The sequence below is a fragment of the Emericellopsis atlantica genome (genome assembly GCF_019669845.1).
Source record: "Emericellopsis atlantica unplaced genomic scaffold F5Z01scaffold_42, whole genome shotgun sequence".
Taxonomy (NCBI): domain Eukaryota; kingdom Fungi; phylum Ascomycota; class Sordariomycetes; order Hypocreales; family Bionectriaceae; genus Emericellopsis; species Emericellopsis atlantica.
Genome location: NW_025764744.1, coordinates 1 through 26,809, shown reverse-complemented (window position 1 = coordinate 26,809; position 26,809 = coordinate 1). Strand labels below are relative to the sequence as shown.

At 54.7% G+C, this 26,809-nt stretch overlaps 10 protein-coding genes across 10 annotated transcripts; 3 read left to right on the top strand and 7 right to left on the bottom strand.

Annotated features, from left to right (window-relative positions):
• Positions 1-865: 865 nt before the first annotated feature.
• Positions 866-3,565, bottom strand: F5Z01DRAFT_426443 (uncharacterized protein). Its single transcript, XM_046259646.1, has 4 exons — positions 2,734-3,565; positions 2,545-2,682; positions 1,814-2,487; positions 866-1,757 (listed from the first exon to the last, which is right to left on the bottom strand). The coding sequence occupies exons 1-4, from the start codon at positions 3,339-3,341 to the stop codon at positions 1,267-1,269; spliced, it is 1,911 nt and encodes a 636-aa protein (XP_046113995.1). The 5' UTR covers positions 3,342-3,565; the 3' UTR covers positions 866-1,266.
• Positions 3,566-7,623: 4,058 nt separating this feature from the next.
• F5Z01DRAFT_630310 (3-hydroxyacyl-CoA dehydrogenase) lies at positions 7,624-8,686 on the bottom strand (the record flags this gene model as incomplete). Its single annotated transcript, XM_046261720.1, has 3 exons — positions 7,624-8,354; positions 8,416-8,515; positions 8,570-8,686. The coding sequence occupies 3 exons, from the start codon at positions 8,684-8,686 to the stop codon at positions 7,624-7,626; spliced, it is 948 nt and encodes a 315-aa protein (XP_046113994.1).
• Positions 8,687-8,845: 159 nt separating this feature from the next.
• On the top strand, positions 8,846-12,557 carry F5Z01DRAFT_714704 (timeless protein-domain-containing protein). Its single transcript, XM_046266509.1, has 3 exons — positions 8,846-9,065; positions 9,115-11,485; positions 11,534-12,557. Exons 1-3 carry the CDS (start codon positions 8,991-8,993, stop codon positions 12,520-12,522), a joined length of 3,435 nt encoding a protein of 1,144 aa, XP_046113993.1. The 5' UTR covers positions 8,846-8,990; the 3' UTR covers positions 12,523-12,557.
• An 80-nt stretch (positions 12,558-12,637) lies between these two features.
• F5Z01DRAFT_640558 (HCO3 transporter family-domain-containing protein) lies at positions 12,638-14,711 on the bottom strand (the record flags this gene model as incomplete). The annotated part of the gene is made up of 7 exons (XM_046262525.1): positions 12,638-13,346; positions 13,372-13,486; positions 13,544-14,034; positions 14,084-14,149; positions 14,216-14,237; positions 14,285-14,433; positions 14,509-14,711. The coding sequence occupies 7 exons, from the start codon at positions 14,709-14,711 to the stop codon at positions 12,638-12,640; spliced, it is 1,755 nt and encodes a 584-aa protein (XP_046113992.1).
• A 1,588-nt stretch (positions 14,712-16,299) lies between these two features.
• Positions 16,300-19,059, bottom strand: F5Z01DRAFT_630245 (peptidase family M41-domain-containing protein; the record flags this gene model as incomplete). Its single annotated transcript, XM_046261712.1, has 3 exons — positions 16,300-17,084; positions 17,142-18,446; positions 18,534-19,059. The coding sequence occupies 3 exons, from the start codon at positions 19,057-19,059 to the stop codon at positions 16,300-16,302; spliced, it is 2,616 nt and encodes an 871-aa protein (XP_046113991.1).
• A 348-nt stretch (positions 19,060-19,407) lies between these two features.
• F5Z01DRAFT_667231 (S-adenosyl-L-methionine-dependent methyltransferase) lies at positions 19,408-20,718 on the bottom strand. Its single transcript, XM_046264274.1, has one exon. The coding sequence runs from the start codon at positions 20,612-20,614 to the stop codon at positions 19,442-19,444; it is 1,173 nt and encodes a 390-aa protein (XP_046113990.1). The 5' UTR covers positions 20,615-20,718; the 3' UTR covers positions 19,408-19,441.
• Positions 20,719-21,388: 670 nt separating this feature from the next.
• On the top strand, positions 21,389-21,968 carry F5Z01DRAFT_426036 (DNA-directed RNA polymerase). The gene is made up of 2 exons (XM_046259645.1): positions 21,389-21,607; positions 21,657-21,968. The coding sequence occupies exons 1-2, from the start codon at positions 21,499-21,501 to the stop codon at positions 21,842-21,844; spliced, it is 297 nt and encodes a 98-aa protein (XP_046113989.1). The 5' UTR covers positions 21,389-21,498; the 3' UTR covers positions 21,845-21,968.
• Positions 21,869-22,729, bottom strand: F5Z01DRAFT_425950 (LSM domain-containing protein). The gene is made up of 6 exons (XM_046259644.1): positions 22,542-22,729; positions 22,432-22,488; positions 22,344-22,382; positions 22,268-22,295; positions 22,157-22,220; positions 21,869-22,095 (listed from the first exon to the last, which is right to left on the bottom strand). Exons 1-6 carry the CDS (start codon positions 22,564-22,566, stop codon positions 22,060-22,062), a joined length of 249 nt encoding a protein of 82 aa, XP_046113988.1. The 5' UTR covers positions 22,567-22,729; the 3' UTR covers positions 21,869-22,059.
• Positions 22,730-23,072: 343 nt separating this feature from the next.
• Positions 23,073-24,687, top strand: F5Z01DRAFT_630260 (ribonuclease H-like domain-containing protein; the record flags this gene model as incomplete). The annotated part of the gene is made up of 2 exons (XM_046261713.1): positions 23,073-24,039; positions 24,089-24,687. The coding sequence occupies 2 exons, from the start codon at positions 23,073-23,075 to the stop codon at positions 24,685-24,687; spliced, it is 1,566 nt and encodes a 521-aa protein (XP_046113987.1).
• A 113-nt stretch (positions 24,688-24,800) lies between these two features.
• On the bottom strand, positions 24,801-26,428 carry F5Z01DRAFT_684141 (WD40-repeat-containing domain protein; the record flags this gene model as incomplete). Its single annotated transcript, XM_046265909.1, has 2 exons — positions 24,801-26,156; positions 26,411-26,428. The coding sequence occupies 2 exons, from the start codon at positions 26,426-26,428 to the stop codon at positions 24,801-24,803; spliced, it is 1,374 nt and encodes a 457-aa protein (XP_046113986.1).
• Between the last annotated feature and the right edge of the window lie 381 nt (positions 26,429-26,809).

Genomic DNA, 26,809 nt, shown 5'->3' with positions numbered 1-26,809 from the left:
CGTGTTTTCCGCTAGCGGTGACTGGACCCTTGGTGTACGTAGTGCTTTACCTTAATTATTTGCAACGTTTATTCTACACGAATGCTAAATATTACTTTTTCTCATCGAAAATTTTAACAAGGGACTTTAAGCGCAATGAAGGAACTGTGCATTTCCTCTGGGAATTAATGATCATGGCCTTACACGGCCATGGTACAAACTTCGAACCAATGAGCAGCATCCATCGTCCCCAGTTCGCGCTTAGTCACATGACGTGCAGCGATGCAGTTTTACCACACACTTCAGGCCCGAATTTTACATTTCTCTCCTCTTCTTTTTCTTCTTCAACATTTGACCAAGACCGATTCGCGCCGTGTAACATACAACGTCAGCTGGCATGTACTCCCCACTCGGGAGAGTACACTCGTCAGTGCCGACTGGCGAAGCTCGGTTGCGTGCGTCGAGAAGAAAACAACCTTGCCTAAAACCATCATCACGAGGGCCCCTCGTGCGGCTGCCATGATGCGATGATGACCTGATGCAAGTGACATGCCTCCCAATACATCATCCCAGAGTGACAATGTGGAAAGCAAACACCTGAATCAGGGTGGACGGCACCTTGTGTTGCGTTGCGTTGCGTAGCAGGTGAGTCAAATGTCAAATCCCAGCCTGCACTCTTTCACTTCCGCGGCTCGTGATGATACCCTACATCTGGTAAACCTATCCTTCCTTGGTCGCAGTTGGCAGCGGCTTCCGAGTTAGACTGCCAACCACTTGGTTGCAGGAGGAGAATCGGCATGTCTGATATGAGCCCACCGCACCAACGCTGCTATCTACTGTGGCCAGACACTGGCTGATGTCGATAAGCAGGTGATACACCAGTAGCCACTGGCCCGGAAAGAATTTATTAGCACGAGCGACCTGGGCACATTGATGCCGATACGTGGGAACAGGCCACGTAGGGATCTGACGAAACCATATGCATTGCTCGCGTTGATGAATCCATGTGCGCCTTTGTAAACCAGTTCAAACCGCACCGCCCTTTGCGGTGAAAATCAAATTAAATGTACAAGAAGTATTGGAAATAACCAGGCTAGCCTCTGGCCTGTCAGAAAAGAAAAGAAGATTCCCATGTTGGCAATGCGAGACCTGCCATGTGATGAATGTCCAGCACCAACGTAGGCGCCAGTTGCAACCCCCCAAGGACACGCTGACAAGTACCTGCAATATGGGAAGCCTTTTGGGCGTTTTGAAGATGGCGGGCCGGCCACGCTCACTTCAAGTCGGTTACGGCCGACTTGTGTATTCAGAAGATCTATTCTCGCCAGGAAACACGTTGGGTCGACCTGCGTGTGTCTGGTGACTCAGGGGGTGGCGTGGGTCCTGGTGCGGCTCTGCGTTGCCTGGCTTGCTGTGAGGCGCAAGTAAATACTCAGTCGCTCTGGAGCTCGAAGCAGTCCCGGCGCGTGGGGGAGGCCCGGCGAGATGGCTTTTGGCATCATTCGCGCGAGAATATGTAGAGCTCAGTGGCGCGGTGAGTGGCGCCGGTGGATAGCTTGTGGTATATATATTTGGATTCGTATATTGCGTCGAGGGGTCTGATAACGAGACACTGAGACGATCCGAGGCCCTCGACTGGGAGCCCTGTGGCCGATATTGGTCCTCGAGGTCGAGATTCAGGGGGAACGTCGCAGAGGTGGCCCGTAGTCGAGGTCGATCCGAAGATACCATGTCTTTAGGCGCGTATGCCATGTTGTTGTTCATCGCAAACGCTCGGGCTTGAACTGTCAGCTTGCTGGGTCTCTGGCACGAATCTGTGTACCCGCAGACTTACCGGAGTAGTTGTCGTTCGCATAGTGTTCAGAGCTTTGAGCATCGCCGCCCACTGAATACTGGGCATGTTGGCGTTCTGACGTGCTTCCTTCATGCGCCCCGACCTTCCATTCGGGATACTGCAAGGGATTGTCCTGCCATGCCAAATTCGACCTCGAGGGTGATTGCAAAGAGTCAACTCGAGACCGCGACGATAAGTCTTGCAGATTCAGCGGATGTAAGCTTCTGCTGCCGTACTGCCCTAGCTGGTACGTGCTATGGAGGGCCCCAGCGGACAAAGGGCCGGTACTGTGGCTTGCAGACCCGAACCTGGGAGGATACTGGATGCTATGGGCTTGTCCTCTTTCCGCCGACGATGAAGACAGAGGCGATACCAAGTCATCGTTGGTGCTGCTGGAAGCGCGGAACCCGGTTGTATCAAAGGCGGGCGTGAGTCCTGTAGGCGAGGTGTTCGTATCTGCCTGGGGTCTCTGGACATCCACCATCAGAGGTCTGTTTAAATGGCTGCCTGTCTGCTGGCCGCTCATGCTGGTCGGAGTCAGATTTGGTGCAAGGCCTGGGACAGCACCGTACGGAGAGTGGAGTGCCTGTGCACTGTTGAAGCCCTCGGGGACAGCTCTCATCTTGATGACTCTGTCCCTGTCCTCAGCACTGAGTCGCTTTATTTTCGCACGTCTGGTTGGTGTGAACGACTGGTCTGCGCGAGGCAGTACATGAAGATGCCCGACTTACCTGTTCTGGAACCAAACTTGCACTTGACGGGGGCTAAGGCCCGGTATCTCCCTGGAGAGCCTCTCTCTGTGCGCAGCATCTGGGTGAGGTTGCTTGATAAACTCATTCATCAAGAACCTTGTTTGTTGATGTGTAAGCCTGCCATAGTCAGGTTGGTCATGTTCAAGCCACATTGACTGCACTTCTTACCGGAAACGCTTCATCTTCCTCCTAGCGGCGCTTCTTTCAGCAGCTGTCATGGGGCGGTCGAGCGGTTCGGCACAGCCGTCTTCGTCGTCCTCCATGCCCTCGTCTTCGTCCTCGGCCTTGAAATCCACGAAGGAATCCTCGTGTCGAATAGATCCATGGCCCGGAGACGTACTGTTGATACCGTCACCATGTACAAAGTCTGTATTTCCATGCTGTTGTACAATGTCCCGGTCTACACTGTACTCCTGAGGCATATTCTGACGCAACGTGTGCGCTGAGGTTGCTTCATTCAGTGATTGAGGGACCTGTGCCTCCGAGAACCGGTTTGCATGCATCGATGATTCCACTTCGTCGTCCTTGCACGTTGAGACCGGGCTTTGCGCTCTACTGTCGTAGTTCTGATCTGGCTCCGGTTTGGTCAGGGCCCCCGTGGTAGAAGATCCATGTTGCAATGAATATGGTGAGGTGCCCACCCAATCTGTGTGCGTCGACGGAGAGACGTTGAATGGATTCGACATGCGTGGGTGGCCTGGTGCAGCACAAGATTCAATGAAGCTGTGGAACCCGCTGCCAGAGGGTTGGACGTCTCGAACCCGGCTCGTGAGCATCGAACTTGGCAATAGCTCGGCGCTAGTTCCTTGAATCTTGGTAACGCGGGAACGACATAGATCGATATGTTTGACTTGTACAGTTGACAGAGTTCTCGATTGGTAGTTCCCAGTCCCAGGACTGATCAGTCTCGGATTGTTCCAGACGAGACACGTCGAGATTGCCGTCGTGTAAGACTATGCTGTCGATCGTATATGTCGACAGGGCAAAAGAAAGCGCAAAGACGGGCCTTTCTCCCGAAAATTATATCTTTTCGGAGCTGGCCAGATGGCTGCTGAGCTCTCAACGAATTTTGCCACAGGAACTGTCGAAATTAGACAAGTCCACAATGTGCTTCCACTCCAGAGGCTCCCAAGAAGAGGAAGAGGGAGAAGAAAAAGAGAGAAAGAAATTCGTGGACGCGTAGTTGCTCGTGCAAAGAAACGATGGTCGACCAAAGAATGCGCGGATGATGTTGCAAGCAACAGTAACGATCAAGCTTGATGCTGAAAGAATATCGATCCAAGTCAAGTTGTGGCGGCGACTGCGAGAAGAAAACAGATGCTGGGCAACTTTGGCACAGTTCTGTTCGAAAAGATCAGTTGACGTCGAGGCGCCGGGGCCAAGCAGGCAATCGGTACTTGAACAATGATCCAAACTGGTGAAGAGGCCCACTCGGGTTGGCCGTTTCGAGGTGCCAGAAGTTTGAAGGATAGGATAATAGGTACGTACATACGTGTCGGACAGGACAGAGACAGGGATCACGGATCTTGAACCTTGGAAAGTTCCGTCCTCTATTGAGCCACCCACAAGCGGGTCGGCCCAGGTTCAAGCATATCTCAACGGACAAGTAAGAGGTCGAGGGTCTCAATGCAAGCCTTCCCCAAACACCGGCGGGAGCGGCTAAGCTAACGCTTCAGCTGTCACCCTGAAGCGTGGGTTGGGTTACCCTCTTGTGGAAGAGACTGTCAAGATGCTGACCCACGTCCTGATCAAGCTGGCAGGCTTTGGGCTGAGTTCTGTCGATGCCCTCGTGGTTTGCTTGGCCGAGACTTAGATAGCGGCTAGGGACATGGACGCAAGCGCCAGGTTTGTGTTTCTGCAGCCACAACCGCCGCCGAGCCACTGGCAGCAACGGGCGTATGAGCAGGACCAAGGATGGTGATGCAGCAGCCCGTAATCTCCTAGGGGTGGTGTGTAAGGTGTCGACATGACATGGAGCCTGTAGGCTGTAGGCACCACCAGGCCTCAGACGACGGGTGCTCGTACGATGTACATACATATTGGCGTAGGGGCCCCAGCGAGCCTCGCGGCACTACGGGCGTTCGTCCAAGATCCCGGGGGGATGAGCACACGCACCAGTGCTGACGTCTTGACACACCGCCTGACAACAAGGTCAAGTTTCTCTGCAGTGTCCAGCACGATGTTCTCGAATCTCAAGCTGTCAGTGAGTGTTGCGGAGATGGAGGTTCTTCCTATTCGGGCGCTGAAACGTTCCGAGCGGTGGATTTCCCGCCGTTTCTGGCGCCTTTTGCAAATGCAAGACGTTGATGTGCAGCCGCCGGATGGTTATCGCTTGCAAGTACGTACTGTACATACTCCCTAGCTCAGCTGCACATGTATGGCAGGGATGAGCTGCCCCCGATCGGATGTCAAAGTCATTATTATCGTGACAGCGTACCCTGTCGCCGCTCAGATCTCACGGACGTGCGATGTACTGATTCAACACTGCTCACTTGCAGCTGCGCACGCTGCGCATTCGTGGTCTTGGGCTGCCCCCGCCAGCATAGAGTAACATCATGCCTTCGGTACTTGGTGAGACGAGGACCTAAACTCCTTTGAGTACTACTCCTCAATGGCTTCCACGCTCACTTGCTGCATGTGTCGATTTGGTACCTACTAGCAGCAGTCGAAGAACTTATGGGTCGTTTTATGAAGGGGTCCTAGGGTGGACGGTTTGTTGTTTGAAGGGCGGGGTCTTGGTCAGGACATGGGTTCGTTGGGTGTTTGCTTCCAGGGGGAGAAGGGGCGCCCAGCCGGTGCCAGGTAGGGTAGGTGCGGTGCAGCGGGGCAGTACGTATTCTCGTGGGATAGGCAGGCACGACAAAGGCTAGGCGTGTTCCAGTTTCTTGCGTTTTGAGTGAACACTGAACAGTGAAGTTGATGTGGGCAGGAAGCCTGGGCCCTGAACGTTCCTGAGTATTAGGTCCTGACCACCTGTGGATCCTGCCGCTCTGGTCCGTTAGACTACGTCCAATCTGGCTAGCCTACAAATTAAGCAACAAGGACAGCCCAGGTTTTATCAGTGGAGGATCAGTTGGTTTAGATCTGAAGCCAAATTCGCGACAATTGCCCTAATCATAATACTCGTATTCATATACGATCATAATGCCTCGGCCTTACTACAATAACACAGCGATAGCCGCGGACCATCTGGAGGAGTCGGCTCTGATGCGAGGACGATTGATCGCTCACGGTCTTTCGGTACTGAATGCCGACGAAAAGCTGTCAAATTCACTCATTGCAAGGGAAGATGGTTGGGTCATGTTGCATACTTACTTGGTACTGTGACATAGGCACTCCGCATGAGGGCTAGTACACTGTACTAAGGTACATCATATAGGTACGTAGTCGTATCTGTGGATCATTCAACGGAGATTTTCGATGATTACATAGTAACAGGACGGACACGATAATAGGTGCGGTAGTCTGCGCATGGAGTCCATTCTCGACACATTTCTCGAACACGTCTGCCAAGGCGAGATCGCCCCGCGACAACGCGACACGGCCGCCAACCGCCGACAAGTGACAACGGGCTAGATCCGGAATCTAGGGAAGAAGCCCGAAAGAGCCGCCAAGCTGATACGCGCTACACTCGCAAGCCTTGTGCACAACGCGTAAGGCCGGCCCTGGCGCGACGCCTCGGACCTCGTGCATGGTGCGTGCTGCTGTTGCACAGGACAGCAGAGCACCAGAAGGGGCCATCTGGGCTGTCGATCGTCGGAGAGAAAACTGCAAACTCGCAAGTGTCCAGCGACTCGAGCCGCCGCCTCGACGCAGACGGAGCGCTGCTTCAGGTACGGTGGGCTTGCGGCCCGGTCACCACATGCTCTGGCCTGTCCTGCAATAGCCAAAGGGTTTCATCGTGCGGTGAGATGCACAAGTGAGCAACCAAGGTCTAATTTCGAGGGGGGAGGTTTGTAACTTTGTACGGAGTACGGAGGAGTCTCGAGGGGAATTCCCTCATTAGGCGTGGAGCTTGGAAGCCCTTTGAAAGCATTTGATTTCTTGATTAATGGTTATCACGGATGATTTCGACTGGAAGATCGCCAAATCATGGATCCCCAACCCCTGGAAAAAACTACATACGTACAAAATGCCCCCCCAGTCCCAGGAGCAGTTCAGCCGCCGACACGTATACGTAACTATGTATCGTACCCAGCGCCTGGCTCGGCCAGGTACCCTGACCATTTGCTGATCATCGCGATCTTGTCAACCCATCCAGATTCCAGGTACGCATTGCACAGGGTGCCCCTGGAGCGTGTGAAGTTTTAATAAGCATGATCTGATGATTATGAATGTGTCAAAATCCTCCCTTCGTCAAATCGTGCCGGAACTTGGCGCAGAGCTCGAACCATGCTGCCACGCTACGGTTCCGCGCAGACGCCTCAGCCATGTTGCCTTCCTGGCGTCAGGCTCTGTACTCTGACAGCTTGACTTAGGCTCGTTGAACGTCGACATCCAGATTACTTGCGATACCTGGAACGGAGAGCCACAGGATGACCATGAGGTCTGTCGTAACACATCGCCCTATAGGGGTCGCCGTCGTGAGCAACACGACCAAGGGCGCTTTGCCCTCGGGTCCTTGAAAGACACATGACATGATGACAGCCATGTTTTCGGGTACTGCCCCTGTCATCTGCATTGGCGTCACGTCCGAGATCTGATTTGAGGATTTACTTTTCTGTGGTAAGGATAGGTCATCAAACCTTATACCCTGACCCCTGCTTGAGGTTTCAGATCATCGTCCTGGGGGCTCCAGCGGGGCTTTGGGGCTTGAAAGACCGGAAGAGCTTGCGAAAAGGATTGATATAATTCCGTCCGAGTAAAATGACATCTCGTCTCGTCTCGTTGTATCAGTACTCTACTTGGTACGTGGCACATCGTGCCCAGAATCACATGCTATGTGGGTTGGTACTCGCAATTAAACGAACGGTGAGCAATACAGACTGCCCACTCATGATGGGCTAGACACAGATCAGCTTTGAGATTGACTTCTGTTCACTAATTACGTTGGAGGGATCAGTATTCGTAGAAGCCCTTGCCGCTCTTCTTGCCCAACCATCCAGCATCAACCATCTTGCCCAGCAGAACGCTTGGCCGATACTTGGAGTCACCTGTCTCCCCGTGCAGCACTTTCATGATGGAGAGGCAAGTGTCCAGACCGATAAAGTCGGCGAGCTGAAGAGGGCCCATGGGGACGTTGGTGCCGTTCTTCATGATGGCGTCGATCGAGTCACGGTCACCGACGCCCGTCTCGAGGCAGATGACAGCCTCGTTGATGTACGGCATCAGGATGCGGTTCGCCAGGAATCCGGGGGCATCAGCTGAGACACTGGTGATCTTGCCCATCTTCTTGCAGAATTCCACGGCAGTCTCGAGCGTCTCCTTGCTCGTTTGCAGACCGCTGATGATCTCCACGCCCTTCTGCACCGGCACCGGGTTCATAAAGTGCGTCGAGACAACGCGCGAGGAAGCTGACGTGTCGGTGGGGTCGTCGGTCGTCGCAGCTGCAATCTTCGTGATGGAGATGGAGGACGTGTTCGTAGCAAGAATAGCATGCTTCGGGCAGATCTGCGCCAGCCGGCGGAAGATGTCGAACTTGAGCGGGGGAAGCTCCGGCACCGCTTCAATGACAAAGTCGACCGAGCTCAGGTCGTCCATCTCTGTGCTGGCCGCCAACAGGGAGCGTGCCTTGTCAGCCTGCTCCTGCGTGAGCTTTTGCTTGGTAACATCCTTGTCGAGGAGCTTCTCTGCGTGTCATGGGTTAGCCGATTGTTCGAACTGGGCGTTGGCGTGGGGGGATGCGCATACTGGCAAAGGCAAGGGCCTTTTGGATAGACGCCTCCGAGTTGTCAATCAGATGCACTGGAACCTGTGCGGCGCGCGCAGCGACGAGAGCTATACCCAGACCCTTAGTTTGCTGTCAGCTACGGCCACAATCACATGCTTCGCGGGGGAGCCGTACCATCTGCCCAGCGCCAATGACACCAAGGCTCTTCACCTCGGCCGCATAGCGACGTTGAGAGGTGCTGAAGCAGCGGGCGGTGCCCAATGCCTGTCTTCGGAAGAGTGAAGCCGACATTTTGTTGGTGGTGAAGTGTGAGATCGTGGGGAAGGTTGGAACATCGACGACGACGGATCTGTGGGCGAGATGACGCTGAGCGGCTAACCTCGGCTCTGGGGTCAAAGTTGACAGGAAGTGGATAACGGATGCTTATCGGTTATCGTGATAGTGGGTCTATCAATTTACGCGAGTCGACACCCAGAGACGCGTTTCGACGCGTCTGCCGTAGTGCCTAGGTACCTTGGTAGTGGGATGCTCGAGCTTTCACGTTACGACATTGAAAGTTGGCATTCTCGAGCTCCAAACGACAGTGGCCGCCAGGATGGAGGCATCTGACCTCAATAACGACATTGTCCATCCCGAAGTTCGAGCGCACATCAACTCTCTCGTCTCTGCTGTATGTCATCCGACCATTGAAGCACTCCTCATGATCGCTGACAACGTAGCTCGGTGGCGTCAGCCAAGAAGACGACGGTCGATACCAACTCGGAGACGATGCTCTCGAAGTTCTGCGCGATATCAAACGATGGATCCGCTTCTACGATGAGAAGACGAACCGAATGGACGTTGCGCGATGCGTCTACGAAGCGAACCTCATAGAGGGCGACCTTCTCCCCATCCTCTCCCTGTGGCCCGAAAATACGACGGACAGCAAGTACAAGGCACGGATAGCGCTATCCTGCTTTGAGGTTATGGTGCCGTTGACATGGCCTATGCAGAGGGACCGAGAGGCTATGACGATCAACCACCATCGCCACATGCCGGTTCTGGAGCTAGCCCATGTCGCTTACAAGAGAGCCATCCTCAACTTTGACGGCGCGAGGGTCCTCAACTGCGCTGTCAGAGTTGCTTTACCGGCCATGCAGAAGCCGATCAGTGAGCGCACGCAGAGGGACCAGGGCATCATCAAGCTGGCCTTGTTCTTCTTGCGAAACGTTGCTGCCATTGCCCCGCCACCGGGTGTTGCATATGATGGGGACGAGTCACAAATTTCGAGATCCGCAATGATCGACGCCTTCTCGTTCCAGGATATCTTTCACCTCCTGCTGATGCTCGCGTCGAATATGGGAGAGGACTTCCGGACGGAGGACACCACGGTTATGGAGGTCTTGTACCATCTGGTGAAACGGATCAATGTCAAGGAGCTGTTCATGACCGAGAAGCAAGCGGAGCATGCCCAGGGCAATGAGCTTCGACAGGCCATGAGGAAGGAGACCAACATGCTCAGGTCGCAGAATCAAACTCGGGGCGGACGAAACAATCGATTCGGCTCCATGATCTGGGTGAAACGCGATGATGGGAAGATGACCACCTTGACGGGCCAGGACGCTGTATCTAGCGCCGCCACGCGACAACGCAAAATGGACGAGGCAAAGACATTCAAGCCGCCGCGGCGAGCCAAGAAGGAAGACAAGCACGATCGGGAAATCGGACCGGCAGTCACCCTGGACTCTCGAGCGACGAAGCAACTACGGACGTTCGTGGAGGATTTCCTGGACTCAGGCTTCAATCCCCTATTCTCCCACGTTCGCAAGACCATCGACCGAGAGGCCAACTATCTGATGGCGTATCACAAGCGGCAGTTCCTCTACCTGGTCGCCTGGTTCCTGGAGGCGGAGCGCATGCGGCGCAAAGCGAAACAAGAGTCGGGCGTGCGGGACGCCGAGGAGGTGACGAGCTTCAACCTCGTGGCGGGCGTTTTGAATCAGGAAATGTTCATCACCCTGAACAGGGCGTTGCACAACTCATTCGAGGCGAAGGAGTGGCATGATCTAACAGCTGTCATGCGTTGCTACACGCAGATCTTCATGACCGTGCAAGAGATGCAACAATGCGGCCGGGAAGACGACGAGGAGATTGCGGAGAACATTCTCAGTCGACTCTTCTACGAGGAGGCTACCCATGATGCGATCACCAATATCATCAGGGGGTATAAGGACCAGGGGTTTGACTACCTGGACGCTGCCACGGAACTGGTGCACCACTTCTTGAGGATCTTGGAATCGTACTCAAAGCAAAATGTCGACATGCAAGTTCGCTCGCGGAAACGGACCAGAAGGAAGAAGAAAGCTGCCCAGGCAGCCGAAGGCGTCGCCGCGTCCGACGACGAGGATGACGGCTCGGGCAACGACGAAGCTGCCGCCGAGAAGACGTCCAAAGACCGCAAATTTGACTTTATGCGTTTCGCGTCACGGTTCACGCCCCAGCCTATTGTGAATACGTTTGTCACGTACACCAAGTACTACCGCGACCTCAACGAGGACCAGCTCAAGCGTGCGCATCGATTCTTCTACCGCATTGCTTTCAAGCAAGAAATGGCCGTCATGCTCTTCCGCGTGGATATTATCCACCTGCTCTACAATATGATCAAGGGACCCGAGGCGCTCGATGCCAGCCTGCGGAGCTTCAAGGAGTGGGAAGATTTAGTGAGACACATTATCCGCAAATGCACCAAGAAGTTGGAAGAGCGGCCCGAGCTGGTTGTGGAAATGCTGTTCAGCAAATTGCCCAGCACGGCATTCTTCTTGGAACATGGCTACGAGAAGCAGACGATCAGGACGACACAGCCCAAACCAGCGGCAGAGCTAGAGTTCAAGGATGCCGGGGCCATGGAGCGTGACAGGCAGATTGCGATTGTGGTCGGCGCTCTGCTCGACAAGAACCAGGCAGACTTGGTAGCCTTTGTCAAGAAAGTCGCAGGGGATGCTGAGGTGGAAAGGAAAGCGTGGCAAGATGCGGAGAGGATACGGCAGATGGAGGCAGATCCCTTTGATGAGGGCACGACTGAATCCGACCCAAAAGCACCTCCTGTCATCTGTGAGCCATTTACCCCTTTTCTTCCGGATTCCATTCTAACATCTGCAGTCGCCCGTCCGGACAACGATGGCCAACGAACAGCCATGTTCAAAAACTCGCATCTTCGACTGCTCATGTCGCTCGCCGGCTTCAAACTACTCGGTGCAGCTGATGAAGAGACTCGCGACTCGTCGTGGATCATTCCCTCGGAGATCACCCCAGATCATCTCAAAGACACCGTTCACTTCATCAACCAAGCAGAGTTTAGCCCCCCGACGTTCGAGGAAGGCGTGCTGGCAGAGCATCAACTAAAACGCAAAAACGTCTCTCGGAAGAAAGCCACATTTGATGACGACGACGAAGGGAACGCGGATAATGACGACTTCCTGGACGATGAGATGCTTTTTCCCGCTGGGGGGCCGACAGCCCGCAAGGCAGAGAAGCCAGCCGAACCGAAAGCAACACGCAAACGGCTGCAACGCAAAGAGCAGATCGAAGAAGAGCTCGATGAGAAAGCCCGAAAGCGGAGGGAGCGCGAGAGAGAGAAGCAGGCGCGCATCAAGTCGGCGCTGCGCATCCAGGACGGAGACAGCGACTTTGACGAGGAGGAAGATGAGGCGTTCTTCAGGAGGGAGAGGGAGATTGCCGCCAAGGCGGCCATGGTAGCGAAACAGGCTGGCACCGAGCTCGCCGATGTGCTGGCTGGCAGCAAGAAGAGGAAGTCCACAGCACTGGTGGACAGTAGCGATGGGAATGACAGTGGCAGCGACAGCGATGCAAGCAGTGGGAGTGACGGGAGGAGGAAGAGGCGTACGACAACTGTGTTCGATGACGAAGAGGCGGATGGCAGCGCGTCACAGCGCAATGGTGCCTCCCCGAGCCGGAGTGAGGGCGAGGACGAACAGGACGAGGATGCCGTTGAGCAGGGTGCCAAAGACAAAAGTCTGGCACCTGAGAGTGGAGAAGAGGAAGAAGACGACGATGATGCGCCTATTCCTGCACGAAGACCAAGGGTAAGAGGTGGCTTTGTGATGGATGACAGTGACGACGATGAATGAACTAGGTAGCATTGGCATGGAGTCTGGTAATATGTATTCGGAAAATGGCGCGGTCTAAGTAAATGCCATGGTATCTATCTCTTTGAATCAGTCAAACGCTTCTTGTTCAATTCTCTTATCCGGCCCTTGTACTGCCAACGGACCGTTTCTCGATGTTGTCACCCAAGACTGTTCCTGTGGTCGTGGCCCCGTGGGCTCCTTCACCGGATGCGCCAGCCATGATGCCCTCATTCTCCTCTTCGACCTCTGTGGTCTCCTCACTCTCGCGGCCACCCCACGAGCCGCCAATGCCTTCCATGGTGAAGGGGCTGGCGGTGGGTGCGTCCAGAACGCCCAACTCGTCCTGCGACAGGATCTTGGGGAGGAGCAGCGCTCGGATCGGGATCAATGCGAAGATGAAGACGGGGAAGCCCACGGCAGCGACCGTCTGTGTGATGGCAAACGTGGCCGCAAAGCCCACAATCTCGATGCCGACAAAGATCCAGATGGCCGAGCGGCGCTTGATGGCCTTGAGGGGGTGGTTGCTAGGCGTCAGGTGCTGGTCCCGGCAGAGGAAGAGGAGCTTGTCCGTGATGCCGTTGCCCGCGAGCGCCTGGATGCCCATGACGAAGAAGAGGCCGGCCAAGACGCCCTGGGGAATGAGATGCAGCACGACCAGGAGCGGGCCCGACATCGTGCCCAGCGTCAGCAGGCCCTGCGCGAGGTTGCTGACGCGCTGCTCGACGACGTGGGTTGCCTCGAACGTGTAGCCCCCCTTGTCCTCGCCCTTCTCGTTGAGCTCCTTGACGGGCTTGGTGACGCAGAGAGTCGGTGTGGAAGGGCGCCTGGGGGATGAGGCCGTTGGGGAACGGCAGGCCGAGAATGCCAGCCACGCCGGTGGTGAGGCCGAGGAGGAAGAGGTCCCAGTGGAAACCAGCCGGTTTACGGAGGGGGAACTCGCTGCCTTGAGCGATCAGGGACGACACTGCGGGCAACTGGATCAGCATGTATACCGAGAATGAGGATGAAAAAAGCAACGTACCATTATGGTCGAACCAGAAAAGAACCGTCAGGAGGACTGCAAAGGGCAGTGCGAGGAAGATGTCCCCGACGCTCAGTTCCCAAAACTTGACCAGCCAGTTTCGGTTGTCGTTTGTGGGCATGAACGACGTGCTGGTCGGAAGAACCTCGAGATCCACGCCCCGCATGCGCCCAATGTGCACAAACCCCGTGAAGAAGATGAGAGTCAGCGGCGTGCCATAGTCCTTGATGAACACCCTGATCCAGTGCTTGAACAAGAAGCTCCCGCCAATGATGCCGCATATGTACGCACACATGAAGACAAGCAGGGCCACCACGATGGACAGGTAGAAGGATGATGAGCTCCCCAGGCGCTCGAGGACTTGGACGCCCTTTTGCAGGTAGATAAAGGCGACGTAGAAGCCGAAGATGTCGCAGGGGAACCGAGTAACCCAGCGGAGCCAGTTACAAGAGTTCGTGATGGCAAGGATCCAGTGCAGGATGAGAGCCCAGCTGCAACAGTCAGAAAGGCGGCCGAGGTGCTGTCGCGAGGGATACTCACATTCCTATCCAGCACATGAAGCCAATGTAATTGACCCCTGTGGGATTCATGATATCGTAGACAGTGCTGCACATATGGTCAGCCAGGTGAATCCCAGTCAGTCAGTCACGCAGGCGATCGAGGTGGACGAACTAATTGAAGACGGTGATGGGACCTGGAGCGTATCAGCATGCATTCAACAATCGAGCGGACCATCCTTACCTGTTACTCCCACAATGACGAGCGGCTGCGCTGAGAACAGCGAGAAGACCACAGCCCCTAGCACGGATGCCAGCAGCACCTCATTGACGCCGTACTCGGTGCCAGTGTTCTGGAACATGTCCAGTGAGAAAGCCAAAGCGGGTAGAATACTAGTTGCCGAAAGTCAATCTTCCACGGTTCCATTGTCGAACGTCTGATGCGAAGGCTAGTTGAAGAACACTTACTTGGCGAAATACATGTAGATGGTGGCGGGCACCACTCTATAGTCCCACGCGTCGATCCAGTCGCTCAAGTAATGCGGTGCTCTCCTCCTCACATCATTGATCATGCCTCGGAATAGATGTATCTTCCACCAGCTCTCGCCTCGACGAGGCGCTTGACGCTCTGCGTCCATGTTTTCTGTTGCTGGCTGGGCTGAGGCAGCCATGATTGTCGTCGATTGAGCGGCTGGAGATATGCGATGCACATGCAAAAAAACACGACAACTTGAGAGCCTCCTTGGCTTCAGGTACAAGAAAAAAACAAAACTTAAAATCTGACTAGGCGCGCCGACGAAGAAGAGGCCTCAGAGAAACAAAAAGGGAGGTAGGCCGGGAATAATCAGAGGAGGTTATCCTTGAGTTATATGCGACGGAATGAAGACGAAGGAGGGCCCGTAATTACTGTAATTAAGACCAGGTGTATACCAAAAGAAGTAAGTGCTCAACGAAAGTAAAGTTTCCGAGATTCCCCCACGAAGACCCGAAGAAAATAGCTACGTACGTATCCGTAGTCGCGCCCTGCTAATGAAGGATATGGGGTGTGTGACGGAACGCGTATTGACTAGTGGTGGTCCTGACTTTGGACCTTTGGCTTTGGCAAGTTCATCGATTTATCTGCTAGATAATTTTCACACCACACTGGGTCGCTGATGAGTCCATCTGGGCGCGAGTCGTGGTCCAAGACGCTGTCGATGAACCCATCAGTTGATTCCTGAGGCACGACAGGCAGAACAGAGAGAGGAGAGTTTCCTCCGCCACTTTGAGGATGATGTCAGCATCCCAATCGACCGTACAAACGCGCAGAAACCAAACGCAACCCATGATCGCATCGGGATACCAATCCGTGCCATTGTTTCCAGTCATCGCCCACGGCTCACAGCATCAAATGTCGTTCAACATCATCCATGGCGATGACAAGGGACCCGGCGCCTTTTCCTGCCGGGAACTTTGTAGACCAATGACAACGGGCGAGGACGGCTTGGCCTGTCGGATTAGTGCCGCTCCTGATGGGCCCGCGCGACGTCAACGGCGGCTTTGCATGTATGAACGGTTCGGTTAGTATCTTTTTTTGCGCAAGAAAGGGTATTCTTATGCGTGAGATGCATGAGGAGGCCTTGTGAGCGGTAGGGACACAGTCGCGCATCAGTACTTCATGACGACGTTGTCACAGATCAACAGCAAATGATGCTTATCTGGCTGGAATGAGCAACGCCACGTATCACACGTCTCGACTTGGCTCGAAGAATACTCTAAGAACTGGAGGATGCGAGCGTCCTCGAGCGAATATAGTACATATAACAGTACAAATAGCGTCTATGCCCTCTCTTCCTCCTCCCATCACCCGCCCCCTCGTAGATTCCAAGCACGTTTGGGGCACCAAGATAAAATACAGATGAAAACTCCCGTACCCTGCAATGAGTAGAGAAGCATGCAATGCTGTGTGCGCTGCGCTGCGCTACGCCGCGCATCTCACCGCAGCGAGACCCGCTCATGCGCAAGGCGACCTCTTCTTCTTCCTACGTTAAATTCGCTGCCTCGGGCCGCCTCCACATGTCCATCAATCCACAGCGGGACCATATCAAACTTTGGTCCCAGGCGCGGAAGAACCGAGTTGATGACGGCGCAACCAATCAACCGTCCCGGGAAAGTTCCCATCGTGTGTGAAGTTCCCTTGGCTCCCCAAATCACCCCCGGACGCTCCTACAATCGTGCCAAATAATACTCGGTATGATTGGATCCTATGCTGACTCTCCCTCACCTTCTCGACTCCTCGGTGGGTAGTGTTGTGAAGGCAGGGGCCGGTGTAGGTTGGTCGGGGTTGTCCGTGTCGACCGGGTTGGCGCCCTGACCGCCGCCAAAGTACTTCTCAAACTCCTCGTTGTTGTCGCCAAACTGCCTCTTGCCCAGCAGTCGGACCATGTCGTCTCGCACGAGCATCTCCTTCTTCAGGAGCTCCTCGGCCACGAGTCCCACTTCCTTCTGCTTCTCCGTCAGGAGGTCCTTGCACCGCTGGTAGGCCTCGCGGACGATGCGCTCGACCTCGCCGTCGATCTGGAGTGAAGTAGCCTCCGAGTGACTCTTGGTCACGGCGTTGGGGTTGTCCTCAAAGTGAACAGGGCCCACCTTCTCGGACATGCCCCAGTCCATGACCATCTTGCGTGCCATCTGAGACACCTTCTTGAAGTCGTCGCTCGCTCCGGTCGTGACAGTCGGGAAATGAAGCTCTTCCGATACGCGACCTCCCATAGTCATGGCCATGCGGTCCATCAGCTGGTTGGTGTTCATGAGATAGGCATCCTGGGGCAGGTACTGGGCATAACCCAGAGCACCCTGCCCTCGAGGAATGATAGACACCTTTAGCAGGGGATCAGCATGCTCCAAGAACCAACCGCAGATGGCGTGTCCGGCTTCGTGGTATGCAACAGTCTTCTTCTCCTCGGGCTTGAGCACCAGCGACTTGCGCTCAAGGCCACCAATGACTCGCTCGATAGCCTGCTCAAAGTGCATCATCTTGACCTCGTCGGCGTTGGCTCGGGCAGCTATAGTTGTTAGCAATGTTCTTCTTGACCACTTTCCCCTGCTGCATGTTCACTCACCAATCAGCGCGGCCTCGTTGACGACGTTGGCAATGTCGGCACCGGCGAAGCCAGGAGTCAACGTCGCCAAGCGACCAATGAGATGCTCCGTGTCCTCGTTGGTCACAATCTTCTTCAGGTATACGGCAAAGATCTCCTTGCGGCCCTTGAGTGTCGGGCGGTCAATGTAGATGTGCCTGTCAAAACGACCAGGACGCATCAGCGCCTTGTCAAGGACGTCGGCTCGGTTCGTGCCGGCAAGCACAACGACCTGCTCGCGAGTGTTGAATCCGTCCATCTCCGTCAGGATCTGGTTGAGCGTAGCCTCGCGCTCGTCATTGCCACCGAAACCTCCCTTGCCTTCTTGACGAGAGCGACCGATAGCATCAATCTCGTCAATGAAGATGATGCAGGGCGCGTTCTTGCGACCTTCGGCAAAAAGGTCGCGGACACGCGAAGCACCAACACCAACAAACATCTCGACAAACTCCGAGCCGCTGACACTGAAGAACGGCACGCCAGACTCGCCAGCAGTAGCCTTGGCCAGCAGCGTTTTACCCGTACCGGGAGGGCCGGCCAAGATAGCGCCCCGTGGGATCTTGGCACCGAGCTTCTCAAACTTTTGAGGGTTCTTCAGGAAGCTGACAAACTCGGTGATTTCCACCTTGGCCTCCTCCAAACCAGCGACATCGGCAAACTTGACGCTGACGGAGCTCTCGGCATTGAAGCGCTTGGCCTTGCTCTTGCTGAACCCCATGATGCCGCCGCCGCCACCTCGTCCAGCCATGTTCCTCGATGTCCAGATAATGATACCGACAAACAGAAGGGTCGGGCCGAACGCCAAGAATAGGTTGCCCAGCGTGCTGCCACCCTTCTCGTAGCTGACAGGGATGCGTTCGTTGGGGGGGATGTCAAGGGCATCCTGCGCCTGCTCCAGTTGACGCTCAAACGACTTGATCGAGCCGATGGAGAAGGCGAGCTGGGGCTGCCCGGCCTGGGCTTCGGGCACCAGTTGCAGCAGGACCCTGCTGTCGTCTTCTACAACCATCTTGGTGACCAAGCCTTTGTCCAGATAGTTGACCCTGGCCTCTTGCCATGTAATCTCCTTGCTGACGCTGCGGTTGAACAGGAAATCGTAGCCGAACATGATGAGGAGGAGCAGCATGATGGACTGCAGACTGTCACCCCATCCGCCGCCGCCACCACCAAATGGCGAGCCGGGCTGTCCTGGTTTCCCTGGGCGCTTCGCCTGCTGTTGCGAATCGGCGTCCGACTTGCTTTGTTGGGCTGACCCCTCCTTGCCCTCCGATGTCTTGTTCTCCTCCTCTTTCTTCGGTTCCTCACCAGGCTTCTCATTTTGGTTAAAGTCCGTTGAGGGTTTCTTGTCGGTGTTCATCTTGCCCAGGGCGCCACCGGTCTGCGCATCAATCTCGGCGGCTCGTGAAGCGATCTGGACCGAGTAGCGCATCAGTCGGCCCTTGTCGATGATAGACAGCTTGCCATTCGTCCGTAGTTTCTGGATGACATCAACGGCCTCCTTTGGCACACCCGACTTCTCCACGATATGCAGAACCATCTTCATCTGCTCGGTGTACGCCGGCGGGCCGTTGCTGAGATGGCGAACAAACGCCTCCATTTGCGGTTTGGAGAGGTACACCCAGCCCTCAGGCAGAGGCAATGACCGCTCCTCTTCATCCTTCTTCGCTTCCTCCTTGGGGGCCTTGTTCTGATTCCCGTCGTCCTTCTTGGCCTTGTCTTTGGGCTCTGGATTGTTGTTCGTCGAGTACGGGCGCCAAGGTGTGATGCAGCGGATGGCCGATGGGCTGGGCGCTATTGACCGTGAGAGGATCGAGGGCTGCAGCTTTCGTGTCAACTGCTGGGGTTTCGATAGCCGTGCGAGGCGCGCCAGCTGCGCGGGTTGCCGTAGAAGTCGTGACATGGCGGCGCGCAGAGGTTGTTCGGCGAGGCGCGGAATCGCCGGTGATCACAGAGGTACTGGCAGTGACGAGGGGATGTCTCTATACGTGGGGGCGCAGTTTTCCGGATGTGTTGACAGCGTGAGACGAATCCTCCTGGGGGCAGAAGAACCAGAATGCAGCGCCACCTCTTGCAACGTCGATGGATGACACCACGAGGAAAGCTTTGGAGGTCTCGACGTAGAAAATGTGGGTCTGATCCCCTTAGCTCCGGACCATCGTGAGTCACGTGGTAGACTCGGAATCCGGATGCGGAGCTTGCCTTAAAGCCGGCACAGAACGGTGGAAGCGAATACTTCACGACAACATGATGAGGCGATCTCCAAAGTTCATTAATGCGGCGGCTCAGCAAGCTATTTTCCTATCTCCCATGTCCATGGATTCGATGGGCTGCTGCACATATATCGCACGCAGCTGCCCGCTTCCCTTGATGGGTACTTTCCGCCCAAATCCTCCTTGGTCCTTGTCACTCGACTCGAGGATGATCTCGGTCTGCTCATTCGCATCTGGCTTGATATCCGGACAGTCCCTCCATAACTCGATTATTCTACTCTTGCAGAAAGGATGGCGTGTACAATACTCGGCAACCCGCAGCGCTTGCGCATCGTCGCCAATCTCAAGCAAAAGGATGCGAGGATTGAGTTCCATCGCAATATCTAGTAGTCGGCTGTAGAAGATGTCATGACGTTCAAGTCCTTCTGGGGCATCGCCGAGATTTCTCTCGGGCACCAGGGCAAGGCGCGGCTCGTGTTGACGTACGGATAGTTCCACGTCCCCCGTGTCTTCACTCCATACTTCTTCGGAAATGTATGGAGGATTCGATGTCATAATGTGCCAAGTTTTTTGCCCGGGTTTGCTGAATATGTCCATTTCATCGTCTCTGAAAACATCGGCTTTATGGAATCCAATGCTCTGGCCTTCACGCGGACTGGCGATATTGCCCTGCTTCACGTTGTGGTCAAGGTTGTCTTTAGCAAGCTCCAGAGCGTGCGGTGAAACGTCGACACCTTTTACATCAACCATGATGTTTCTCCTTTGCAGACTCGCAAATACTTGCAGAGGGATACATCCTGTGCCGGTGCAGACGTCGATGACGTTTACAGACTCCTTGATCTCATCCAAAGGGCCGATGACATTGTGAGAAATGATCAGGTCCAGTAGATGATTGGTATAGCTCTCGGTTGCTGCCCGCGGAATCAGAACATTGGGTCTACAGAGTATCTCCAAGGAGCCGAAAGGCTGCGTGCCTAGGATGTACTGCAAAGGCACGCCTTGGCCGCGCTGTCGACAGAGCTCGGTCACCACAGCAGGTGCCTTTGCGGGCGAGGTAGTCTTCTCAACATGCTCCCGAAGCCATCGCAACTCATTCCTGGCCGACTCTAGGTCTTTGCAGGTGGGAAGGAGCAGTGCCAAATTTGGCGGAATGGAGGAATTGGTTCGCAAAAGCGATGAATGGCGTCGCAGAGGCAAGGTACGTAGTAGTCGGGATGTAGCAGGCCGGATCATGAGATGGCTCATCGCGCAGAGCTGTAGGACGAGGTAGCAGGGATGAGATCCCCTAAAAGCGACATGTTAACCCCGTGCAGCAGTAGTTGGATGTTGTGTGACGTTTCAATCCCGCATCAAATGGTAGTAAAACAAGAGGTGTCGTGAGCTCGCGAGTTGATATCTGGTCCTGAATTTCGGGCACCTCCTGCACTAACAATTTTCAGGCCAACATTGCAGCGGACCCATAAAAACCGCCGCGTTCCTCAGGCTTGGTGCATCGTGGGACACAGCTGTGCATCTCATCTTCAAGCAAGCCCTTCATCATAAACTCACGACACGAACCTTGCATCAGGTGGATTACGACAAAGTGACGACTCTTCTTGAACACTGCATCCTTCTCTTCGGCTATTTCCGCAACGTTGTCTGTCACGAGGCGTCAGCTCTGCCCTACACATTTCACCCTTCTCCGTCACTTTCCTACACTCAACCAAAATGAACGCGCCAGATAGGTAAGCGACAATTTTCACTTTATGCATCTAGAGCCATTTCTGGCTTTGTGTGGAACTTGTTGTTTGTCGTCGGTAGTCGACGACTTCGAAGGCGGTCGGTCCCTTGCGGTTTACGCGGGTCACGCATTCTCAACAGACAGAATGCTCAGTGAATTAGACGGTTCAATACGTGGACTGGTTCCATGTCATTGCTTTGCCTGGGTTGCTTAGCCGCAGCCGGGTAACAAGCAGGGCAATCTCTACGATATAGATCACGCGCTTTTCCACGGAGAGCTTTGAACTGACAACGCTAGGTTCGAGCTCTTCTTGCTCGGGGACGATGAGAAGAAGATCGAGGAGAAGGTCTACTCTGGTTCGTGCTCCCTCGTCGCCGGTATTGTGCAAGGCTGACTGCGTTCTGAAGGCATGTCGAACACGTCAGATTTCATCTTGAAGAAAGAGGATCACACACTTGGCAATTTGCTGTCAGAGCACCTCAAGGCACACCCTCACGTCTACATGGCTGGTTACAAAAGTGAGCATCCACCTACATTGCCAGGCTGCTTCATCTCTGACATTACTAGTCGCTCACCCGAATGTACCTGAACTATTTATTCGTGTGCAGACAGACGGAACGATGACACCAAAAGACGTCTTTGTGGAAGTCTGCGGCAAGCTGATCAACCAACTCGAAGAGCTGAAGAGGAAATTCCTCACTGAATGGGAATTGCGTCGCGTGGTGGACCAAGGAGAGCAGGGCAACATGATGTGAAAAAGAGGGAGGGTGTCGGTCGATCTATCACACGTCGGAGTTTGGGGATTTTGTTTTCTTGGAGTTGGGTGTCGTGGTCTCCTTAGATGGCCAGGGTCACAGACTACGCGAGTCTTACCGCGTCAAGGGGGTGCAAATGGACATGGGCCATCCTCGCATCTGATCTTTTTTTCATTGACCGATCGCATCTCGCATATGAACAACTTTTCCTATCTCTACGCACCCTCCGGCCCTTCACCGCCTGGGATCAGCTGGAGTACATTGTTAGCTTGAGCCTCATAATGCCGAAGGGGGCAGCTAGACTAGACTCACCATGCATATGTTGTTTCCGTTCAAAAGAATCTTGGGCAATTTTGTGTGATTCCCTGAGTAGTCGCTGAATAGTTAGCGCAAGACTTTGAAGACAATTTGAAGGCTTCATACAACTCTGTTACGTCTTCCAACACCATGTCTGTATGCAATTAGCCCTGCGCATGGTTTTGGAGATGAATTCACTTACTGACGTAGTCGTCGAAGCCCATGAGGGTGCCACTGAACTCTTCAGGAGGTCAGTTCAAGTCCTGCACAATAGTCTGGAGGAATCTCACCCTTATCGCCCTTCATAATGACCCAGATTCTTGAGCCGACACATTTGTCGATGAGCTCTGCCAGTCTCATTAGCATCTCCCACGTGCAGCGTCATGAGTGAGCTGCTCACCGAGGGGTAGTAGTTGGGAGGCCATCCTGCGGATATACACGTAGTGTTGTGTGGTGAGGAATGACGAATCGGCTGGGATAAAGGTCAGGGCTTCTTGAGAGCCCTTGATATCGTAATGTTGGGGTTCGTGTGTCAGGATGTCTCGACTCCGATTCTGTAACTCACTCGAACACAAGGTGGGATATTCGACAGCTCTGCCTCTCACTGAGATCACCGCGACCCCACGTCAGTGCGTGATGATGACTAAGCCGCGTCCGGCCGCTAGTCACGCGCCCGCGACGTGCTTCATTGACCTCAGCTCTGGTGCTCCTCCACCCCGCCCGCATGGCTGCCTGCGATAGCGCCCTTGCATGCCATGGCAGTCGGTCATCATGCGTGGACGATCCGCAGAGCCGCCCATCGACTTTGGGTCACCAAATATGATTCATTCTCGCACAAGATTTTGTCCAGACCATTGTCAATGCGAGTCCAAACGCCCACGTTTTCGCTCTCCCATTTCCTGACATTATCAGTAGCTTCAAGACAAAGACCATGACTCCGTCTTGCGAGCTGAGCGGTGGTACGTGGCGGCAGCAGACGGTCATTCGTCCTGCGCCCCCTGCCGAGTCGAAGCCCCTATACCCTCACATCGATATTTCGCGGTACATCAACACATTTTCCCGATTATCTTTTCGCGAAGACGACTCGTCGCGCGCGGCCGCAAACGACACTCAGAATGAAGCAATATCAGAAGCGCAAGCCGTCAACGGTACAGCAAGTGTCGAGGATACATCCAAGATCGAAAACGATGCGCGCGCAATAGCCGATGCGGAGACCGTCGATGTGCCCATTCAAATTAGACCGGCTAAGCCGCCTCGAACTCATCTGCAATACCAGCTCGATGCGAAGGCTTTCCATCAGGCACGGAAGCTATCAACTGGTCACCCTGACTATTATTGGTCCCACACGATGTATCGAGGCCCGGTTGAAAACGGCAAAGCACGACATGTCAAGGTTCACTACTGCATCAGTAAGGCGACCTTTGAGTATGTGTGCCGAAAGTACTTTCTCGGCGAGCCGGTCCTTGGCTTCGACTTGGAATGGCTAGCTGGCGCGAGCAAAGACGATGGCACTCGAGCAAACGTATCGTTGATACAGCTTGCAAGCCCTAGTCGCATTGGGCTATTCCACTGCTCGCTGTTTGCAAAAGATGACTTCGTGGCGCCGACATTCAAGGAGATTATGGAAGACCCAAGTGTCTTCAAGACTGGCGTGGCTATCAAGGCTGACTGTTCGCGGCTGGCTAAGAACATGGGCGTGCAAACGCGGGGTATTTACGAGCTGAGCCACTTCCACAAAGTCATCAGAAGCCAGATCGAAGGCACCTACGGCCCACTGAAGAAATCTCTGGTCCCTCTTCGTCTGCTGGTCGAGCAGTACACTGGCCTCCCTTTGTACAAGGAGAGCAGCGTACGATCGAGCGACTGGACCAAGTCGCTGAACTCTCGGCAGATAAAATGTAAGCCTTCGAATCGACGATTTCCGCCTTGAAACTGACGAGATGCCAGATTCCGCAGCAGATGCTTATGCCGGTATCCAGCTCTACCACCTTCTTGAGGAGACACGCTTAAGCCTTGATCCGCCTCCGGAGCGACCGCATGCAGCTGAGCTTGGATTGCCCTTGCCACAATTAGCCAAGCCTCGAAACGCTGACGAGACCAGCGGGGATAGCTCCGAAGAAGATACAGACACAGCAGGGGTAGTCAAAGGGCCTGAACAGACTCAAGCCCGCAAAGTCCCCAAGCCTAGCACGAAAGGCGACACCAAACCGAAGAGCGTCGATAGCCGCATCGCCGCCGGCGAACTGTTGGCTCAAAAATATCGCGAAAAGAAATCGAGGCCCGTATCTGTAGGGCCTGCTGCCTTGAGAGCGTACTACATATGGCGCAGCAACGACGACATGACACCCGCAGCCATTGCGAAGCTACTTAGAGACCCGCCTCTGCAGACGAACACCGTCATCACATACATATTGAGCTCGGTCACGAGCGAAAAACTTTCCTTTGACAAGGGAAGAATGAAGAATGAACTGCTGGCAGTTCTGGCGCCTGCGGCGCTCGATTCCCCCAAGTACCAGGCACTGGTCAAGCAATGCACGGGGAATTAAACATGGGAACAAGATAGGGCTGGAAGGCGGAAACTGCCTCCAGACATGCACAAAGACAATGATACCACAAAGACGATTTTCAGGACATGTACTTGCTTTCTTCTTCTTCTAAATCATGAATTAAGGATATCCCTGCCGCGATTCACCTGCACGCGCTTATCTTCACCACCACTGACAATGCCCCAGGTGCTGTCCCATGCCACGCTCAGCACCTTGGCGCCTTCGCCAGCCGTGGGCAGTTTCTTGTTCTTGAGCCATTCCCTACCGATGGTGTACACCGGCTCGCTGACCCGACCGCCGCCCTCGTCGGCCGAGCCTGTGCGGGCGCTGCGCAGGTCCCATACCCGACACGTGCTATCATGCGACCCCGAGACAAGGGAGTACTCGTTGTCGGGCGACGCGGCTATCGAGGTGACCATGTTGACGTGTCCCCGCAAAGTCATGGCGGAGGTTGTTGTGGCGGACTCTCGGGGGTCGAGCAAGGTGATGTGGCGAGCCGACGATCCAGCTGCCACCAGTGAGTTGGGCAGCGCCGCCGCTGACATGATGGGGTGCATGGTCGTGAGCCTGGACACTTCCCGCTGGGTTGTCAAGTCGATCGTCTTGACAGTGTGGTCCTTGGAGGCGGTGTACGCGACGGTCGAGTCGTGGGGGTGGAATACGGCAGCCGTGACGGGCTCGTCGTGAGCAGAGATCATGGCCAGCGGTCCACGCTGGGCGGTCGTGGCAGAAGCAGCCAGCTTCGCCTTCTTGTTGCTGTGCGCCGCCGGCAGACTCTCCGGGTCCGCCTGAGGCGCCGTCCTTTTCGATGAAGTCCACAGCCCGACCCGGCCGTCAGAAGAAGCTGAGAGAATGCGCCCCGTCGCGCCGTTGACTGCAATGTTGTTAATCGCCTTCTCGTGGCCCCAGAGCTCCATGCTCGGCTTCAGAGATCCGGAGAACCCATCGTCGGCCTCGCTGTAGTCCCAGACGACCAGTTTCCGATCCAGACCTCCAGAGACAAGCTGCTTTCCTGAAAGCCATTTGACAGCATCCAGTCGTGCGCTGTGACCGCCGTTTCGTCCAGATGAGGATACTGCGATCGCAGTCCCAGAGGGGTTCCACACCCTCACGAGGCCGTCATAGGACGCGCTCGCTGCGCGGTTGCCGAACACGTCCACATCGCCAACCCAGTCGTCATGTTCGAAGCTCGCCTCGTAGACGGGGGGGATCAAGCTGCGCACGTACTTGAGTGTGAGGGTCGTTTCGGCAGAGAGTCCTTCGCTGGCCAGGTGTTCCTCGATTGTCGTGCGGAGAAATGTGCCATTGGCAAGGAAATCCAGGGGTACGGGGGAGGACGTGTCCAGCATGGACGACGAGTTCAGGATTCGAGACAGGCCATAGCGTTTGATGTCGGCAGGCACGAGCAACTGCTGCTTGGTTTCGGGAAGCGCGAGGTCCGGTTCGTCGGTGGTGAAGATGACCTTCACCTGCGTCGGTGAAGAGTCCACGTCCATCTTGGTGCTGTATCGCGGTAGCAATCCAGTCGGAGTCTGTGTGCCTTGGAGTGACTGCGCGGAATGGAAGTGCAGCTTGGCGATCTGAATATCGCTGTGTAGCAGCGACTGCTGGGGTTGGCAATTTTGGCTTTGCAGTGTTGGCGGAAAAAATTTGGGTGGAACTGTCAGCCTCGCAGTGGTGTCTCCACTGCGGGGTGGACAAACAGCCAATGGCAGTGCATTACTGGCAAGGCTGTGAGCATCCCGGCCTGTTCAGTAAGGTAACGTTTCGGTTGTGGTTGGGACTCTGACCTGAAAAGAGAATCTTCACACGGAGAGATGATTATTACATCTGGCGATTGGCGACTCCTTTTTTTTTCTTTTTTTTTTTTTTTTTTTTTTTTTGGAATACCACGTCTGTGGCCCTAGTCCAAGTCACGAATGAACTGAGGGACAAGAGTGCGTCTTGAGTTGATGAGTGCGGTCTACCCTACAGCCTCAGCGCCACCTGTGTTCCAGTTATACCTGGTAATTTTTCTCTCAAACCAATTGTGATGCGCTGTGGAGAAGGTTGTTCAAGTGCCTTGTATTATTACAAAAGAGATAGCCGTTGAGGCTCTATTTATGCGTTCTTGATCGCATGA